We start from the raw sequence: 20904 nt of genomic DNA, 5'->3' as shown, positions 1-20904 counted from the left end.
GCAGAATCACAAAAAATAGACTCGGATAAATTATGAAGAGTCTAAACCGGAATATCGTTTGCACTGCCAACTCAGGGCCGCTACCTGGCATCAGCTGAGCGAATTCGGGAGGCCAAGGCCCTGCTGGGATCTCCTCACTACCTGCTCACTATCTGTGCCTGCATCTTTCACTTGGCAGAACTGGACGTGTGCCTCGTCATCGTGAGAAGGACCCTAACCGGTAAGACTGTTACGGTGTCTCTAGCATTCCCTCCTGGACTGCACGTGGTACAGTGGTTACGGTCCTCGGCTGCTGACCCTAAAGTCGCAGGTTCCAATCCAGCCGTGATGGTCGCATTCCGATGGGGGCGAAATGCTAGAAGCCCGTTTACTTAGACTTAGGTGCACGTTAAGCAGCACCAGGTTGAAGAAATTCTCGGATGCCTCCAATACGGCCTGCCTCATCATCACGTAATGGTTCTGGCACCTAAAACCCCAGATTACCATTCCTTCAGCCATAGAAGTGCGTCGCTGTCACGGAAGCACGCCGCGATGGTTCACGCATTGATCACATGTAGGTCCCACTTCCGGCAGCTCTTGCTGCAGTATTTCAATATGGGCAAGCCGCAAATCATTCCTTCCTGTGTGCATATCTGTTCGAGGATTCCTTTAGGACAGTAAGGAATTATATGCATGGGAGGCAGGTTCATCATCATCATCATCAGCCTGTCTACGCCCACTGCAGGGCAAAGGCCTCTCCCAGGTTCCGCCAATCAACCCGGTGCTGTGCTTTCTGCTGCCACGTAATACCTGCAAACTTCTTAATCTCATCTACCCACCTAATTTTCTGTCTGCCCCTCACGCGTTTGCCATCTCTTGGAATCCAGTCAGTTACCCTTAATGACCACCGGTTATCCTGCCGACGTGCTACGTGCCCGGCCCATATCCATTTCTTCTTCTTGATTTGAACTATGATGTCCTTAACGCCCGTTTGTTCCCTGACCCACTCTGCTCTCTTCCTGTCTCTTAAGGTTACACCTATCATTTTCCTTTCCATCGCTCGCTGCGTCGTCCTCAATTTAAGTTGAACCCTCTTTGTAAGTCTCCAGGTTTCTGCTCCGTAGGTAAGTACCGGTAAGATGCAGCTGGTATATACCTTCCTCTTCAGGGATAGTGGTAGATTACCATTCATGATTTGATAATGCTTGCCGAATGAGCCCCAACCCATCCTTAATCTTCTTGTTATTTCACTCTCATGGTTCGGCTCCGCGGTTACTACCTGTCCTAAGTAGACGTACTCCTTTACAACTTCCAGTGTCTCGCCACCTATCGCAAAGCGCTGTTCTCTGCCAACATTGTTCCACATTACTTTAGTTTTATGCATATTAATTTTCAGACCTACTCTTCTACTTTCCGTATCCAGTTCAGTAATCATGAGCTGCAATTCGTCTCCCGCGTTACTCATCAATACAATGTCATCAGCGAATCGTAGGTTACTGAGATACTCTCCATTAACTCTTATCCCTAACTCTTCCCAATCTAGGGCCCTGAAAACCTCCTGTAAACACGCGGTGAATAACATTGGAGAGATCGTGTCTCCCTGCCGTACGCCCTTCTTTATTGGGATTCTGTCGCTTTCTTTATGGACGACTATAGTGGCTGTGGATCCGCTGTAGATTTCTTCCATTATGTTTATATAGGCTTCGTCGATGCCTTGATTCCGCAGTGCCTGCATGACTGCTGATGTCTCCACCGAATCAAATGCCTTCTCGTAATCTATGAAGGCTATGTATAGGGGTTGGTTGTATTCCGCGCATTTCTCTATCACCTGATTGATAGTATGAATATGGTCTATTGTTGAGAATCCTGTACGAAATCCTGCCTGGTCCCTTGGTTGATTGAACTCTAATGTCGTATTAATTCTGTTAGCAATTACTTTTGTAAATAGCTTGTATTCAACGGACAGTAAGCTTATGGGCCTGTAATTTTTCAGGTCCTTGACGTCCCCTTTCTTATGGATCAAGATGATGTTGGCATTCTTCCAAGATTCTGGTATCCTCCCCGTCGAGAGGCACTTCGTATACAGAGTGGCCACTTTCTCTAACATAATCTCTCCACCGTCTTTCAATAGGTCTGATGTTACCTGATCCTCACCAGCTGCTTTGCCTCTTTGCATTCCCTTTAGGGCTTTCTTTACTTCTCCTGCCAATACTGGTGGGATGTCAGATTCCTCTGCGCTATTACTCCTTCTTACGTTATCATCCTGAATGCCTCGGTTGGTGTACAGATCTCTGTAGAACTCTTCCGCTACCTCAACTATTCTATCCATATTATTTGTGACCTTGCCTTCCTTGTCCCTTAATGCATACATCTGATTTTTGCCTATGCACAGTTTTGTCTTCATAGCTTTGAGGCTTCTTCCGTTCTTTAGAGCATGCTCAATTCTCTCCATATTATACTTTCTTACGTCGGCTACTTTACGCCTATTGATTAACTTCGAAAGTTCCGCCAGCTCTATTTTGTCTGTTGCATTTGAGGCTTTCATAGCTTGACGTTTCTTAATGAGGTTTTTCGTCTCTTGGGATAGCTTACCAGTGTGCTGTCTAACGACTGTACCCCGACTTCCACTGCACACTCCTTGATGATACTAGTCAGATTATCATTTATTGCGTCAACGCTAAGGTCGGTTTCCTCGGTTAAAGCCGCGTACCTATTCTGAAGTGAAACTCTGAATTCCTGAACTTTCCCTCTCAGAGCTAGTTCATTAATCGGCTTCTTGCGTGTCAGTTTCTGCCGTTCCTTCCTTACGTCAAGTTGAATTCTAGATCTTACCATTCTATGGTCACTGCATCGGATCTTGTTAACTACTTCCACATCGTGTACAATGCCCGGGTGACCGCACATTATGAAGTCTATTTCATTTTTAGTTTCGCCATTAGGACTCCTCCACGTCCACTTACGAGTAGCCCGTTTTCTGTAGAAGGTATTCAAGATGCGTAAATTATTGCGTTCTGCAAACTCTACTAGTAACTCCCCTCTGGCGTTTCTAGAGCCGATGCCATATTCCCCAACTGCATGATCTCCAGCCTGCTTCTTGCCTACCTTTGCATTAAAGTCGCCAATCAGTACAGTATACTGTGTCTTTACCTTACTCATTGCTGATTGTACGTCTTCGTAGAAGCGTTCAACCATTTGATCATCATGGCTGGATGTAGGCGCGTAGGCCTGTACCACCTTCATCTTGTACCTCTTATTAAACCTAATTACGATACATATCACCCTCGCATTAATGCTATAGTATTCCTCTATATTGACAGCTATATCTTTATGAATAAGGAACCCCACTCCTAGTTCTGTCAGCTAAGCCACGATAGCATAGGACGTGTCCGTTCTTCAGCACTGTATAAGCCTCCTGTGGCCTCCTAACCTCACTGAGACCTATTACATCCCATTTAACACCCTTTAATTCCTCGAATAGTACAGCTAGACTCGCCTCACTAGATAAAGTTCTAGCGTTATACGTAGCCAAATTCAGATTCCAATGGCGGCCTGTCCGTACCCAGAGATTCTTAGCACCCTCTGCCGCGTCGCAGGTCTGACCGCCGCCTTGGTCAGTTGCTTCACAGCCACTGGGGACTGAGGGCCGAGGGTTAATTGGTATATTCATGTGGGAGGTAGTGGCCAAGTGCTACACCAGGGTGGCCAATCCTGCTCTGGTGAGGGAGTGCATTGCTGGCTGTGGTCGCCAGTGGGGCTGCACCCCAGGCCTTTTTACACAATTCCATCACCACGCGGATTTTCTTTAGTCCGGTTGGGAATTGTCCGGCACCGGGATTCGAACCACGGACCTCTTGCATGCGAAGCTGATGCTCTACCACTACGCCATCGCTGCATTCGAGGTTATGGCACGCTTAATCTTCTACCGCAGCAATCTGTTGTCTAGAGAGGATCCTCGTGATTACCGCGCTGAATGTACCTTGCGGTGCGACATCTACACGGACATGTGGGAACGCTCGATCACCACACGACAACTAAGGTTACTTTTTCCGCATGGCACTCGCTTCATCTCTGATCAGGCTTTTCAAGCCGACACCTCTGACTCCTCATATATTTACCCTGCTACCTACTTTCACCGATTGCCTCATTTTATATAGAATGATGCAGCATTGTTAAAGGTAGGACTGTAGCAATTGCCCAAAATAGAGCTGCATACGCAAGTTCTAGATAGATCACCGAAGATAAGCTGCTCCATGTCTGCTTCCGGAGAGGTAGCACTTTATGGCTCACGGCACTAAATGCTTCCCGAACCGTGTCAATGCAAAAGACGAAACCATGCTCTGACGCCTCTCAGAGCACTGATGTGATTCTCACTAGAAATTTTATCACTTTCTCAAAATGATTCAGCCTTCTCGTGTCAAAACAGTCACGCATTTTGGGTTACCTGTTGTAAAATCGTGATTTCGTTTTGTTTTCACTTACTTCTAAATGTTATTCAAAGTGTCATTGTTTTAACTACAGCTTGCATTGTTGCTGGTGTTTTGTGTACTTGCAGGTTTTCCTTTTCCCTTGGTTCTCATCCTGGTGGCCCTCTACAGCGCAAGCCATGTTAGCATGGATGTGGCCGACTGGGAAGCAGCTGCCATGGCCAAGCAGAAAGAAGCGGCATCGTGAACAACTTAACCACGCCGCTTTACAAAATGGCCTGGAGCTGCACCAATCGCTTTACTTCTTTCTTTGCTCATCTGGTGTTATAAAGAAGAAGTGCCGGATACAGCGGACAGCGCATACTAGCAGCTGGGATGCAAGAAAGTAGTATTCCGCAATGTTTGCCTACAGTAAACGAATTCCGACGGATAACATAAAGATTTCGCAAAGATTTCAAAAGATTTAGGGCAAAAGACCCATTGGACCTCAGAATGGCGGGAGATATCGTTCACGCATCTTAGTCGCCTGCGATGTCACTTTCTGGCATATGCACACATCTCCGGAGGTCTACTGTTCATTTTTAATAAAATATTTTGGTCATGACTTACCGCTTCCTACTGTTATTTTAAAGAAAAAGAACGGCCGTTGCCGCAACAGTTATGCTACATTGCAGAAGCCAACCTTTCGTTCTTTTATGTCTTCAAGTTCATCCGGTAAGCCTTCTCGCTGATCTCAACGCTCAACCATGACGTGTTCTGTTAAGGGGCGCGAAGAGATCGCTTCCGAAAAAAGCTAGAATGTGCGCGGGTCGCATACGTGTTTGTACGTGCAGTTTTCCAATAATTCAATCGTAACTCGATCATGGGCTTGCCTGTGATCAGCCGTCTGTGATATGGCAAACTGATCTTTTATCGAGGTGACTTGTCATTTCACGTTGTCCAACTTCATTGCTGCCTGGACATGAACGCATGAGCGTCGTTGCTGTTTGTAGCAACTGAAGCGTTACGCTGCTAAGCATGCTGATGAAGGTCCAATCCCGGTCATGGAGGAAGGAAACGAAAGTGAGCATCGCTCAGTGCAGAAGAAAGAGAGAAAGAAAGAAAGAAAGAAAGAAAGAAAGAAAGAAAGAAAGAAAGAAAGAAAGAAAGAAAGAAAGAAAGAAAGAAAGAAAGAAAGAAAGAAAGAAAGAAAGAAAGAAAGAAAGAAAGAAAGAAAGAAAGAAAGAAAGAAAGAAAGAAAGAAAAGTAGTATGTCAAGCACGCACACGACAAGCTTTGCTTGGCCCCATTTTCTGGATAGGGCACGACTCTTAATTTTCTTTTTCTTAAAGGTGTATTTCCAAATAGTGAATCTCTGGCGAGAGAAAGGAGTGCAGAGCACTGGATATGTCGTAAATGACGTTCAAGGGCTGTTTGACGACGTCAATACCCACCTGGCGTGAGGACTGTAGTAAGCCGAACAACGATTTTGGCCACAGCCGTGCTCGTAGAAGGGCGCCGACAATTTATTCTTTGACATTAAAATTCCGCCAGCTGCTCTCAAATAGTAGCGACGCGCTCCTTCAACTATTGCAGATGGCACAAGGCAGCCATTCCGTCGTTCGGAGAAGCGAAGAGTGCTTATCTCCACATTCGCAAGGATCGGCACGATGTTTTTCTTCCTTTCCACTGGGTTGATCGCGGCTGCGCCCTTTGAGTGAAGAACACACTACGCTTTTCTCAAGAATGGTTCAAGACCGCACACACACACACACACACACACACACACACACACACACACACACACACACACACACACACACACACACACACACACACACATATATATATATATATATATATATATATATATATATATATATATATATATATATATATATTTCTGTTGCCAGAAATTGTCCCGCCTGTTTGTGAGAGTCTGTAGTTTTGCGCCGACTGAGCGGGCGTTTTTAGGATGCACTCGATAAAATGGTATTTCCGGCAAGCTAATGAAGTGTTGTAACTGTAAAAATAATGACTTATTTATGTATATCGATTCTTCGAGGGCTTTTCGCACGAGCAAAATTGAATAAAGTTGCAAAGTTTGATATTTTTTTCAGGAACAAGGCAAACTCAAAGGGTACAAATTAATTATATACTGGAAGCCTGCCTGTTCGACATACTACAAAAGAAAAATAATGTAGTCGCTGAAGGTGTAGCAAATCGGCTGAAAAAAAATTGCGAATTTCACTTTTTTCTGAAAAGCTCTGTATTCATCGTCAAAAAACTTGCCTTGGTGATCGGACTAAAAATATGCACGATACTTCATTTGAAAGCTCTATGTATTAGCTGAACATACACAAAGTTACAAAAGGGTATTATTTTTTTAACTTGAGAAATATTTTTTTGATTTTTTGTATCTCCACCAGCTTTTCGCCGGAGTAACTAAAGCGGCATGAAGCACTCGCAAAGGCAATCTTCAGCCCATGCCCACTGACCTGGAATGCAGACGTCAAACATGGTGCTGTCTATAAAGTAATGGAAAAGGAAATGGGGTTGCATCCATTTTGGTCGAAGCTGCGCACCTCAGTGCAAATATGCTTGCAGCAAGCCAGGCTAACATTTCCCGGAATGTCATTAAAATTGCGATGCCTCTCTCACGTGTAAATAGCCAGTCCTTGAGTCATCTTACGTAATATATTGCTCAAGAGGTTAGCTCGAAATGCTCCGCTGACACCTCGCCAAAGAAATCAGGACTGTTGTTTATTCTGAAAGGGTTCGTCATATTCACGCCTACATTGTGCCTTAGGTGCTGCCCTGCTAAGATCGAAGACGCGGATTGAATTCATGGCTATGGCAGCCGCTTTTCGATGGGGGCGAAATGGGAAAACACCCGTGTGCTTATATTTTGGGGTGCCCTTATGAACCCCAGGTGGTTTAACTTAATCAAGAGTCCCCACCTAAGGCGTGCCTGATGATCATACCATGTATTTGGCACGTTAAGTCAAGTTTTATTCTTCATCATCATCAGCTTTCTTATGATGATTATTATTATTATTATTATTATTATTATTATTATTATTATTATTATTATTATTATTATTATTATTATTATTATTGTTATTATTATTATTATTATGAATAAAAGACCCCAAGTCTCGGCGGCGTCCCTATGCGTCAACCTTTCCGCGGCCGCGTTTTTGGCCACACAAAAATCTTGATGCATCATATTAAGTAACGTCACCAAAGCGTGTGTCCAGAACGACACTATACTGCAACCTTCTACAGCTCAGGTGTTTTCGCCGTCTCCTCCTCCTCCTGCGGGCGATCACGGTGTACCACGCGCAGCGTATCACGCACCGTCCACGATAGCACCTCGTTGTGGATGGACCTTATACTGGCCAGCACATCGACACCAACGTCAAAGCCGTTTCTGGCGATTAATTGTCGCATAGAGTGTAGCTATAAATGGGCTTTCGGTACAAAATGTCGCTGCAGGTCGCAGTATCAATAAATGTTAAAAACTTCATTAAGTAACGTCCGAGGTCTACGCCGCAAACTGGCAACCTATTCAGTAGCACTTTGAAAAATTAAGGAAGGTGCGATAAGGCTTTTCTCACTGAGGCACCAAGTATACGGCGATATTACGTCAGTAGTGGCAAAGTTGTACGCTGTGCCCCAACGAAACTATGACATTATACAGCGTCAGCATTCACCCTTTCAGACGCCACCTATGAAAAACTGCCTGTTTTTCAAATCGATACAATGTTATTTCAAGGCACTCGGTATTATATTGCAACAAAAATAATGTCGGAATACGTTAATTCATATGCGTTTAAGTAATCATACCGAATCACTTTGCAATTAAATATCTATTTATTCTGAAGTCATTCGTGCTGTGATTTTGCATGATTAGAAATAAATCTCAGGCTAGAAATATCATGCAAATTCGTTTTTGGTTACGTCCATGTTGAGCAAAGAAAAATTATACTTTTGACGTGAGTCGCGGGAAGCGGCACATCGAACGACTCGTCGAATATGGTAGTGCCTTCAGCAAAGTGATCATATGCAACAGTACGCTGCAAAATGTGGCTAAATGAAGAGAAATTTATTATGCAAGAGGTTCAATTCATCCAAAGCTCAATGTATCTTGCTCTTTCTTAGCCCCTTGTCGATACAAATAGCAAAAACAAGTGGTGTACACAATTGTGTACATAGCGTCTCAAAGTGTTAAGGTCCACCGCGGTTACGGCGCTCGTCTGCTGACCCGAAAGTAGCGAGCTCGATCCCTGCCGCGGAGTTCGCATTTCGATGGAGGCGAAATGCTAGATGCCCGTGTACTGTGCGATGCCAGTGCACGTTAACCCAGATGGTCAAAATTTCCGGAGCCCTCCACTACGGCGTGCACGCGTCATAATCCTACTGTGGGTTTGGCACGTAAAACCCCACATGTTATTAGCATTATGAGTAAGGTTATTAGAAGGCGACGAAAACACACCGGCAAAAGGACATGGAAGAAAGTCAAAACAGCGGAGCGCTCTCGTGGTAACTCTCGCTGACGCTCGCGATGAGCGGCTGTTTCCTAGGGCATACGAGAAGTCTTCCAGATCTTCGGAAAGGGCGCTGCGGACATAAATTCCCGCATTTACGCCCATAGCCGGTCGCCTCTCCTCCTCGCGCTCAGCGCGGTCTCGCATTAGTTAATATCTCTCCGGCGCGCCTCACCTGCCCGCCATATAGTCAGTAAATACACTAGATAAAAAGCACCCCATAGAAACCACGCATAAGAATCTCTAACCACAAGGGCGCCTTCATAGCCGCCATTATCCTACCGTGTTGAGCGTTACCAGCCCCTGATACGCCTGCTAGACTTGACGGTAGTATTCAGTTTTCATCATAAATAATGAAAGTGAGCTCACGTTAAGTATAGTTGTAAGTACGTGTCAACAGAAAGCGCAGACGACGACGCATTGCGACTCACAACTCAATCAGAAGACTCGCAGTCGGCCGCGATCGCGAACTCAAGTGAATATGGTGGCGCCGTCTAGCAGAAGTGCCTGCAAACGCATCTTCTTGCGCCGCAGGTTCCGCGTACAGTAAATTGCATGAATGGCCTAGAATCTTTTCTAGACATCTTCTAAATGAACAATAACCACTGTCTGCATGTTTCCAACACTTCAAAATACCTGTGTTGGATTTATATAGCCAATATTACTAGCTCTGAATAGCGCTGATTTTAGCCGTTCTGTAAATAATTGCAAAGGCAACAATGACAATAATAGGGTAACGGCGGTACTCTCGGTGTCGGTGCTCTTTCGGCCCAGATTTTCCTCTAGAGTCTGCACTAATTTTATGCTGCCAACGCCACCTAGAAATACCGCTTCCTCCGTGACCGAGGCCGTTACGCCATCTATGGGTGTATCTGGGAGCTGGAGCGTGACATGCGGACGCTCATCTGTCTCCAGGCCCAGGGCTAGAGCGGCTCCGTAGTTAAAATGTGCTACGATAATACAAACTCCTCCGGGCGTATAGAACATGCTTGTAGCTTCGATGTAGGCAGCGGGAAACTACGTATCGCCGCACATTTATATACTTCAATTGAGCACATAACACGTTTAGTTCGCGGCGAGCGCGACAGTTCTCCCTTTTAAAGGGCACTGAATGACCGCTCGCGCTCTGTTTGTGATATTTCAGGCCTTCTGGAATATAAAGTCACTTCCATGCCTTTTTTTTTGTACTTTGCTTTCGCTTCCCGTAGTATCTGACCTATCTGGAACGCTGACGCACCCGAGCACTCGGTGTATGCTACGCTGGCTCGGTAGCGTTATGAGAAGCGCCATAGAAAAATAGTGCGATCGGCTGATATTATCTGGCCGGTACCGGCCGTTGCGAAAATGGATGACAAGAATGAAGCCCTCCACAAGCGGGAACCTGAAGTTCAGAGGTGAGAGATGTAAATATATGAGACAGATTCGGCGGGAGATCTACCATGTTTTGTCGTTTCTTACATTGTCTTGTCCTGTTCTGTCTCGGACTATTGCCACTCATGAAGATGTGGTGCTCTATTCAGCGTGACGGAGTGGGATTTCTGTGTATGTTTGAGCGTCTAATGCATGCTGTAGGCGCCTGCATGCTTGCCACGAATACAGTACCTGAATCTCACGAACGGACCCCTACAAGCCCCGAGGACTAACTGGTGTTTGAACAAGCATTTTCGGATAAAACCGCCCTCTTCGTGTTCTCTGGTTTCCTTCCGTTTATCTTCTCTCTCGGTTCTCCCCTGTGTAAGCTAGGAAATGCATCCGCGCTTCTGGTTGACTCTATCTATCTATCTATCTATCTATCTATCTATCTATCTATCTATCTATCTATCTATCTATCTATCTATCTATCTATCTATCTATCTATCTATCTATCTATCTATCTATCTATTAGGGGCGAAGCTCCTTATGCCGCGGGTCTGTCCATCCTCCGTTTGTTTGTAGTAGCCACCTCTAGTTTGTGAGAACGGGCGTTCTGGTATGCACTAGTAGAAGAAGACGACGTTGACAATTGAGACTCACGTGCGTGTTCGCCTGTGCGCCGTTCTTTCTCGTGTTTTCAACGGCGCCCGAAGACAATATTTCAGAAGTAACGCGCCATGAGGCTCCCTCTTGGCGCGCTTTTTCTTTCGCTTGGAGTCGCCGGATGGAAGACAAGGCTACAGAGACCCACCCACGACATAGCCGTTAACCTTGCAGTGGTCGAACGTCTTGGCAAAAGATTGCCGTTCTCCTATGTTTTCTTTACTTGTTGTTGCCTTCTGTAGTTTCCCGCCTACCATGTAAGCCTAGCTGGTTTTATGTCAAGCTTGTAGACAATGTGGAACGGGACCCCATACTTACTGCGGTGGACGTTCTCTGTCTCACCGAGACGTGGAACGCCAAAAGACCGTATATCGAAGGATACGTTCCAGTCGTATGCATCGATGATGCAGAGCGTCCTGCAGGTGGTGTGGCCGTATACGTCAAACAAACAGAAAATGCACAAGATCTGAAACTACTACCAACGACACAGAGCCACAACGGTGAATATGCTGCCATTGATTTTGATGGATGCATCATCATGACCATGTACATTGCACCCAATTTGTCGAGTGGGAATATCAAGACATTCATTGACCCGGCATTATGTAATTATGACAAGTACAAGAGTAGGCCATTTGTGTTCGTTGGTGACCTGAATGTCTATATTACCGAAAAGAACAACGAGTGGTTAATACAACATATGGCAGCCAAATATGCTCTCACGTGCACGTCCTTTGATCATATGGAACCAGCGACCATTCGAGGGACGTGTATAGACCTGGTATTTTCAAATTTGCAATTGCAATCCGTACAGGAACCGCTATCCCTTCATTTCACGGACCATAAAGCCGTGATAATGAAGAGACAACGCAAGCCAAGCATATTCTAATTAAGAAAAATAAAAGTTTGCTGTTTGTGATATACACGCAGTGTTTTTCACTCTTTATATGATGATTGATGGGGCGTTACACAGAAGATTCACGGTTTACCGATGATTCCCTCCGGAGTTTTGCCCCACTCATCATCATTCACCACGTGGATATGCTATCTATCTATCTATCTATCTATCTATCTATCTATCTATCTATCTATCTATCTATCTATCTATCTATCTATCTATCTATCTATCTATCTATCTATCTATCTATCTATCTATCTATGCATGCGCTTGTGTGTAACACGCACACCTTTCATCAAACGTTTCAGGTACGCGAAATGCTCGAGAAAGCTATAGTCTCGCTTTGTCTGGGAGCATAACCTCTAACTAAATGTTCCAGCCAGCAGTTGGTGTCGCATCCTATACATTCACGTGCTTGATTAGAAGCATTATGCACAAATAGAGCAGAAATTCGGGTTTGTTGTGAAGTCAACGTCCCGTAAACTTCTGCTGTTGGGTGTATCTGCATACAGTGCTCACGTAAAGAAACGTGACTTGAAAACTTTTTAAGTACAGCAAATGTTACAAGCAATTTCTCCAAAGTCACGTCGTGTGGATACAGATCTTTTCCTAAAGCTGATTTTGTTATCTCTTATACAAATACGCGAGCTAACAATGCTGTAATGTGACACGCAGCAGGTGTAAATGAAAGTACGCGAATTGCCTAGCCCTAAAATGGCGCGTTTCATTCCGTGAATGCTGCCCGTGAGTGGTCACAGAATATACGCGTATGCTTATACTATGAGTGTATGTTTGTAGTTCCCAGAATGTTACGTATTTGTGTTTCTGTTTGAATGCTTCCCGCGTACTTCAGTCCTTGCGCTATAGTGCATATGGGTAATGTCGTGGTGCCTGCTGTGCAAGTGTTTATCTGGGCGTCTGTCTGAGCGACTGTGCATGTTTGTCTGAGTACGCGCACGGTGCTTCTGTTTGTCTGTGTTTGTGCTGGAGACGATGCAAACTAAAAGAACAACGATGCTATTTGCCACTTTCAAGATGGAGGTGGACTCCAGAAAAGGTGTACCACTGGGTGGTTTCGTTCGGAGTCACCATCTATGTCTTCTGGAGCTTCGCGACTACCAAAGAGAGTAAGTGGGCCCCTTTGAGGCTTCATTTCCAGCCTTGATTATCTGCGCATGTGCAGCGGTTCCACATTTTAGTCCAATAATTTCTTGCGTTGAAGGCTCATGTTTCATGCTCAAAAACGCGATCACTGAGACTTGAAAAAACATGGCTGATCCCTCTGTCATAGGAATCGGTATAACACGAAAGTGACACGTGTCTTCACAGAAGTACTGCTTATTGTGTAGTGATATATGAGAGCTTGTACAATGTCTATTCGTGTTTGGCAGCTGTAGCACCGCTTGACGTGGATGCACCCATGTTGACAGCATGTCTATATCGCGACGACTAACGCCCATGATCATGATTAAACCGTTGCGCACGGTAGCTGACGGTGTGAACATATATTTGGACACAGCGAATCGTGAATCCCGCGTAAGGATGATATCAACAAGCCTACAATCAACATTGGTACCCGGTAAGCACTTCTTCAAAGCGTCGTCAATTAAGGAGAGAAACGGCACGGTGTGTGCTTTGGGTAGCCGACGCCTGTGCTCATGCATACATAACACACACTGCGCTTCAGCAACACGGGAGATAGAGGTTCGTAGCCTGAGCCGCAAGCGCGTGCGTCCCGCTGGCGTCTGTCTCGCAGGCGCTGCTCTCGCTCCACCAAGGCACGACATTCGCCCGTCGAACTCGCGTCCTTTCTGCAACGCGTATTGCAGCAGTTTTGTTAGTCGGTGCTCTCGTAATTGAAGCAGTCGGCGGCGGAGAAATCCCGTTGGTGCAAGTGGGAGCTGCACTACTCCGATGAACCGACGCACGCTAACACGAAGCCAAAGGCAAAGAACGTAACCAACGTAACTGCGTCAAGGGTGCCTCGGCGACGCCAGCGCGGCCAGTCTACCGCTCTGGTATCGAGACGCTTTAACCATGACCTCGAATATCGCGTGCAATCTCGGAGTAAGCGCTAGTAAGCGTCGAGCGTGAAGTTTTACTTCTTTTCACATCTCACAGACGGCGGCACCACCCCGCTCCGCCTATAGCTCCGCCCGCCGCGAAAGAGAATGTGTGAAAGATATAAGGCGCGTTCGCGCCGTGTCTAGCATCTCTCGAGTTAGCTTAGTCGGTAGAGCGTCGGGCGCTCACCGTCGCGGCCGCAACGTCGTGGGTTCGATTCCCGGCGGGGTATCTTTTTCTTAGTTTTCTTCTTTCTCACCTGTTGGCGTCCATTTTATCAGCGTCATATCCGTGACGGATGTACTTGGTGGACCCCGGCATAAAACACTTTCGTGTTAAAATGGGCGAAGAGGAGCGGAGCATTTTCCTTCATAACAAAAGGTGTTGAACGTTCAAATACACTGCCGATCCAGTGAATATTAGGATGCATGTTTGTCCCTTGTCCCGTTAATCGGGTTGGCAATCGCCGGGCGGATTCTAAGGGCTGGCGTCACGGCCCTCCGAAAACGCACCACGAAAGCGCGGACAATTTAGAGTTGGTCCTTTGGTGCGCCAGCGAACGCCGGTTGTGGTCCAAAGACCGAGTCAGAGCCGAGAGTCGATAACACAAACGAAAACGAAATATATTCTCAGTTACGGCAATACAAATAATACAAACACATGCACACTCGGCTGGTACCAGTTACAACTTCACAATATAACTCAGATGGTGTTTACACAACGGGAGCTAAACAAACAGATCACACACTACAAATGCAATCGCATGCATTACAACTATTCAATGACCGTTAAAGTCCTGAATATACAATGGCGTATACAGCCCGCAATACTTGGACGGTAATCGAATGCTTCTCTTCAAGGAAACACTCACGCCAGCTCCAGCGTTGATCGTCGTAGCTCAACCGTCGTCGTGACTTGTCACGGCTCACACGGTATCGTCATCGGATTCTTCCAGATCGACGAGCGACTGACCGCACACCATCATAAACACGTCTTCTTTGGCTAACGAAGCCACACTTCGCATAACTTCACCATCACCGGGCCACTCCTTCACTCCTTCGCTGACTGTCGACTCCACCACTCACAGACTGCACTACTCCCCTGACTGTTCGTCGTCGCATGCTTTTATCCCTTCTCCCCTGGTTTCTAGAAGCGTCGGGAGTGTTATCCGGTGCGTAGTACAGCTAAGCCTGGGGAAAGGGCGAGAGCTTTCTCGTAGGTTCGAATCGCGGCGGCATCGCTCGGGGATGCGTCCCCCCTTCCTTCTAGAAACATCCAGGCTTTGCCGGGCGTTTGATCGCGTGGTCTGCGTCTGGCTCCAGTGGGTGAGGAGGATGCGGCGCGCCGGCGTCTTTTGATGCTTGTTTTTTCGTTGTTCGCGCTTCTTGGTCGCGCGGCTCGCGCTGTTCTGTCTCGCAGCTGCTTGAAAGCGGCTGCGCGCGCGCCTTATAACACCCTAATTTGTGACACTGCCCCCCACTTCAAGAATATTATCACATAATATTCAAACAACACAAGTTAGCGCGCACATACAGATAACCAAAAATGTCCCACATACAGAGTCCATAATTCAGTCCACACAAAATGCGCGTCACATTCACAATAAAACTCTCAATACAATTCACAGGACATTTCAATGTCGAAATATAAACACAAGTACATAAGTACAAAACGCCATCATACATTTCATATAAACAATGCGAACGCACAAAACAAAGCTCTTCATTTACAACGCTTATACAGTTATATCCATAGCATTGTACACATAATGTTAAGCAAACGGCACTGCGGCTCTCTAGCCATACACTCTTGACACAGGGAATAATAACACTTCAAACACTTTGAAACTCAAAAACACTTCAAACAAATTCAATTCCAACACCCTGTCCTGTTCAAATAGACTCGCGCTCGCGCCCCTTCTTTCGGTGCTCGCTCGCTCTCTTTTTGTTCCTCTTCTTTTTCTTGCGAGCCGTTCCATTTGACGGTGCCGGAGGGGGCGTCTCTGCTGCCGTCGACACATTCGACACCGGCAAGGCGTGGTCGCGTTCGTTAGAACGTTCGCGGTTCTTCGCCGACTTCTGCGAGTCGTGGTGTTTTGCTTGGAGGACCACCTTCGTCATCTTTTGAGCCGCAGATGATGGTGGCCGCTCAGTTGCATTGTCATCTGCTCGGCGCGTCTTCACTGGCGGTACAGCGACCGTCGATGCTCCATTGTTGCCATTCTCTGACGCCTCGGCTTCAGTATGAGCTCGGGCGGCATCCTTCATGGGATTCCCTTCCGCGGTTCCTTTCTGTTGCGGTTCCCGAACTGATGAGGCCTCCATCTTCGGGGCTTCTCCCAAACGTTCAGGATCGTATGGCCCTCGCGCTCCGTCGATGTTTCCCACGATTAGGTCGAACAGGGGGTTATCCATGCACAGGGCGGTAACTCTCCCACTGAAGTAAGGGGTCTCGACCTCAATCATGGCTTCAGGAAGCATTCGAATGGAACTATCAAGCAGGCAAACCCGGTTGGGTATTGCCTGTGAACTCACTCTCTCGGACCAATTTCTTTCGTACGATCACAGTAGTGCATCCACTATCAGTACTGTGACTTCCTTTCCACCAACCTTCCCCTTAACTGTCGGCATTCCTTTCGTTGGGTCTGTTGTCATCGCAGCACCAATGAAATGCATCTTCTTCCCGCTTTTCACATCGGCCAATTCATCTTTGATACCTTCCGCTTCCTCTTTTGGGCGGGGCATATGCACAAGCTGCTTGGTGGACTTTACTCACATCGCTTCGACATGCGTCTGCTTTGTGCCCAGTCTGACCACATTTAAAACACTTCATCACACTGGGGCGTGAGAAGTTAGTCCGACAACTGTTAGCGCAATGGCTCACCCGGTTACACAGAAAGCATCGCGGAACACTCTCCGGTGCACGCTTGTTTTCTTCAGGTGCCGATTTCTTCGACTCCTCGTGAACTTCCTTTTTTACTTTGGCTAGATTCGTGCCACCTTGTGCCTCCAAGAATTGATCGGCCAATTCAAGCATATCTTCAAGCGATTTGGCTCGCCTCTCTTTCAGATACAGCGACAGGTTCGGGTGGCAACTGGTGAGAAATTGCTTTCTGATTAAAAGCTCTCTAAGCTCACCGTACTCCTGCGCCGTCTCTGAATGTTCGATCCACCTGTCAAAATAATGGCTGAGCCGCGCGGCATACTGCTTTGCCGTCTCGCCATCAGCTGGCCTTCCCGTACGGAACCGATCTTGGAAGCCTTCCACGGTGAATCGAAATCGCTTCAGCAAAGCAGCTTTCACTTTCGTGTAATTAGATGCATCGGTAGGTGTCAGCCTACCGTACACACTGAGCGCTTCGCCACTCAAGCAAGTGCTCAAAGCTGTTGCCCGTGGCTGCTCCGGCCAATTTTGGCTTCTAGCTATCGTCTCAAACCTGTGCAGGTATGCATCAAGGTCATCTTTCCTCTCATCAAACGCCACAAGCAGCTTGCTTGGGTTCAAACGGAAGTTATGATCTTCCCTTTCGCGGCTCTCCACTCTAGCCTGGACGGCAGTCTCTATGCGCTGCTGTAAACGGAGCCGTTCGAGTTCCAATTCGTGCTGCCGTTGCCTTTCTCTCTCAGCCATCTGCGCCTCCCTTTCTTCTCTCTCCCTCTCAGCTGCTAGCCTCTCTTTCTCGAGCTCTGCTGCTCTCTCTTCCTTAACTCTTTCTTTTTTTTCTTTTTCCTTTTGGCTGACCCACTTCCGTAGTTCGGCCCCAGACAAACCTATCTTCTCACCAAGGGCAACTAACTTCTCAAGATTCATGATGCCCGTCAACAAAACCTAGCCGCGTGCACAAAACCTCTGCCTAACTTCGAATACCAAAACACTCTATGCACACAGGTTAGCGAGAACGCGGTGCAGCACTCAAAAATCGTTCGCAAGCACTATCAATGTCTCAAGGCTCTTTCTCCCTACTTTGGACACACTGTGCACCAAAAAGGTCCTGTGTCGCGGACGCCAGAATAATTGTCCCTAATTGGCCCTCCGAAAACGCACGACGAAAGCGCGGACAATTTAGAGTTGGTCCTTTGGTGCGCCATCGAACGCCGGTTGTGGTCAAAAGACCGAGTCAGAGCCGAGAGTCGATAACACAAACGAAAACGAAATATATTCTCAGTTAAGGCAATACAAATAATACAAACACATGCACACTCGGCTGGTACCAGTTACAACTTCACAATATAATTCTGATGGTGTTTACACAACGGGAGCTAAACAAACAGATCTCACGCAACAAATGCAATCGCATGCATTACAACTATTCAACGACTGTTAAAGTCCTGAATAAACAATGGCGTATCCAGTCCACAATACTTGGACGGTAATCGAATGCTTCTCTTCAAGGAAACACTCACGCCAGCTCCAGCGTTGATCGTCGTAGCTCAACCGTCGTCGTGACTTGTCACGGCTCACACGGTGTCGTAATCGGATTCTTCGAGATCGACGAGCGACTGACCGCACACCATCATAAACACGTCTTCTTTGGCTAACGAAGCCACACTTCGCATAACTTCACCATCACCGGGCCACTCCTTCACTCCTTCGCTGACTGTCGACTCCACCACTCACTGACTGCACTACTCCCCTGACTGCTCGTCGTCGCATGCTTTTATCCCTTCTCCCCTGGTTTCTGGTGGTGGTGGTAGTGGTTTGAAGAGGAAAAGGCGCCTAATTTCTGCAGCCCGGTCGGGAGCATGGCGCAGCGCCGAGGTTTCTAGAAGCGTCGGGAGTGTTCACCGGCGCGTAGTACAGCTAAGCCTGGGGAAAGGGCGAGAGCTTTCTCGTAGGTTCGAATCGCGGCGGCATCGCTCGGGGATGCGTCCCCCCTTCCTTCTAGAAACATCCAGGCTTTGCCGGGCGTTAGATCGCGTGGTCTGCGTCTGGCTTTAGTGGGTGAGGAGGATGCGGCGCGCCGGCGTCTTTTGATGCTTGTTTTTTCGTTGTTCGCGCTTCTTGGTCGCGCGGCTCACGCTGTTCTGTGTCGCAGCTGCTTGAAAGCGGCTGCGCGCACGCCTTATAACACGCTTATTTGTGACAATGTTAAATGCCCTTGTCTGAAGACGTCATTCGGATAAGCGGAACGCGTCTACGTGTCAACGTTTTCCAACATATTACTTGTTCAGCCCGCGTTCATTTCATGTTTATAATTCTGCATCGAACAAGTCGCGGGTTAAATATCCTGCCATATTTACTACGACGTAGCAATTTCATTACCTGTTCAGTAAAGTGTACTCCGTGTTCATTCAGTTCACATTGTGTATATTGTTGTTGCCGGTACTCTAAATAGCTAGAACTCTCCCCTTTTATCTATTGATTTATTTAGCCTACTTATTTATAAATTTTTTTTTTATGTTTACACTGCAACCGCTCAAAAGCTACATGAAATATGGCGAAAGCTTGCAATAGGCCGCGCAAGGGGAGAAACAGCGTAGCTAGCCGATTTGATGGCGTGTCGTGGCTAGCATACGCGCAGCATTCCACTACGGTGATCGGCAGTATCTTCTCGTCGTCTCTTGTTCTCGCATTCCCTGGTCGCGTATGCTGGATCTGCTCGTCGCTGCCGTTGCCGTTCTCGTACAGCGACGAGCCTGGCTTAACGATGCGCTGCTGCTTCTTCGGGAGTACGTACTTTCTTTGCGCGTCCCATGGCTGTATCTGATCGAGCGGCAAAAGCGCAGCGTAACTAGTTTGCACGAGGTGTCTCCGTCGTTGGGCATGTCTTAGCGATAGCAGCTCCGTGGTTGTCCCTACTGCGCATGGCCTTTTAGTGAAACGCGCGCGTTTTACGGCTGACTTAGAGAGCTTCACTCTTAACCCTTTTGAGACGCCACCCATGAAGAACTGTCTGTGAGTGTGTCAAATTGGTACAAAGTTTTTTTCAAGCCACTCAATAGTCGATTGCGACAAACATAATGTCATAATATGTTCACTTATGTGTCTTATTGTAACTAATCCTAATTAAGTTGTTATTTAAATATCTATTTATCCTGAAGCATCCATCCTCTGTTTTGGCATAAATAGAATGAAATCTTAGGCTAGAAATATAGCGCAAGTTCATTGCTCGTTATGTCCATTTTCAGCATAGAAAAATTATACTTTTCACATGGCCCGCAGAAGGCGGCACTTCGAACGACTCGTCGAACGTGTTAGTGCCTTCAGAAAGGTGATCATATGCAGCCGTACACTGCAAAACGAAGTTAAATGAAGACAAATTTATTGTGCAGGAGGCTCAGTTAATCCAATGCTCGATATTACTCGCTCTTTTCTAGCCCCCAGTTGTACGAATAGCAAAAAATTTTGCAGTGGCTTAGCTCGGCTAAGCCAGGATATGCGTAGCGTTGGCAAAGGTTCAGCAGATTATTCTTACTTTTCCAGATTGCCTAGGAATTATTAGCCTTCTTCTGTTCATTCTTCGCACGCTGAACCGCTAATTGCCAGGCAACTACTTCGGGATCCGATGAGATAAGCTTCTCGGCTCTTGTGCGCCGTCGAGCAGCATTTGCGCTCTCCTTCTCCATGGCGTTACCCACCTGCAAACGCCAGTCAGAGGCGCTATCACGCCGCCCCAGCGCAGTGTCAGACGGCGACTGCACAGCGAAGGCGAATAGCTGCGCGCGCACGCCGGCGCCACTGTGTCTATCGCTACGACGTGACTCCTCTCGAATGCGGCGCAGACCAGCAGCGGCAAGCCGCGCGCGGCGGTGTCGGAGAGCGCGTGAGATGCCAGCTCCGGTTAGAGTGACCTAGAATAGGGGGAGTGTCCAAAGCGCCGCGCGAATGGGAGGAGCGAGGGCCTTTTGCGGTGAACTTCCGCGCCGCGGCGCGGAAGTTCACCGACGACAAGTTGACTGAGCTACAGAATGGTTTCCGAAGCAGACGGCGTCTCGAGGACAATGTATTTGTGCTCACACAGGCTATCGAGATAGCACGCAAGGAGAATAGAGGG

The 20904-nt window shown here is 47.1% G+C and overlaps 2 protein-coding genes across 2 annotated transcripts in view; both read left to right on the top strand.

The window, feature by feature from the left end:
* The window catches only part of LOC119373851 (protein-cysteine N-palmitoyltransferase Rasp), a 67787-nt gene extending 62780 nt beyond the window's left edge, over positions 1–5007 (top strand). Inside the window, exons 11-12 of the mRNA XM_049410944.1 lie at positions 76–220; positions 4532–5007. Of these exons, the coding sequence (XP_049266901.1) occupies positions 76–220; positions 4532–4650 (264 nt within the window). The 3' untranslated portion in view covers positions 4651–5007. The remainder of the gene's footprint in view (positions 1–75; positions 221–4531) is intronic.
* A 7925-nt stretch (positions 5008–12932) lies between these two features.
* LOC119373852 (protein-cysteine N-palmitoyltransferase HHAT) overlaps positions 12933–20904 on the top strand; it is a 52942-nt gene continuing 44970 nt past the window's right edge. Inside the window, exon 1 of the mRNA XM_037643921.2 lies at positions 12933–12973. Within this exon, the coding sequence (XP_037499849.1) occupies positions 12941–12973 (33 nt within the window). The 5' untranslated portion in view covers positions 12933–12940. The remainder of the gene's footprint in view (positions 12974–20904) is intronic.

The sequence above is a fragment of the Rhipicephalus sanguineus genome, chromosome 11 (assembly GCF_013339695.2).
Source record: "Rhipicephalus sanguineus isolate Rsan-2018 chromosome 11, BIME_Rsan_1.4, whole genome shotgun sequence".
Taxonomy (NCBI): Eukaryota; Metazoa; Arthropoda; class Arachnida; order Ixodida; family Ixodidae; genus Rhipicephalus; species Rhipicephalus sanguineus.
The sequence above is the reverse complement of the archived record's forward strand: the minus strand, read 5'-3'. Positions and strand labels throughout refer to the sequence as shown.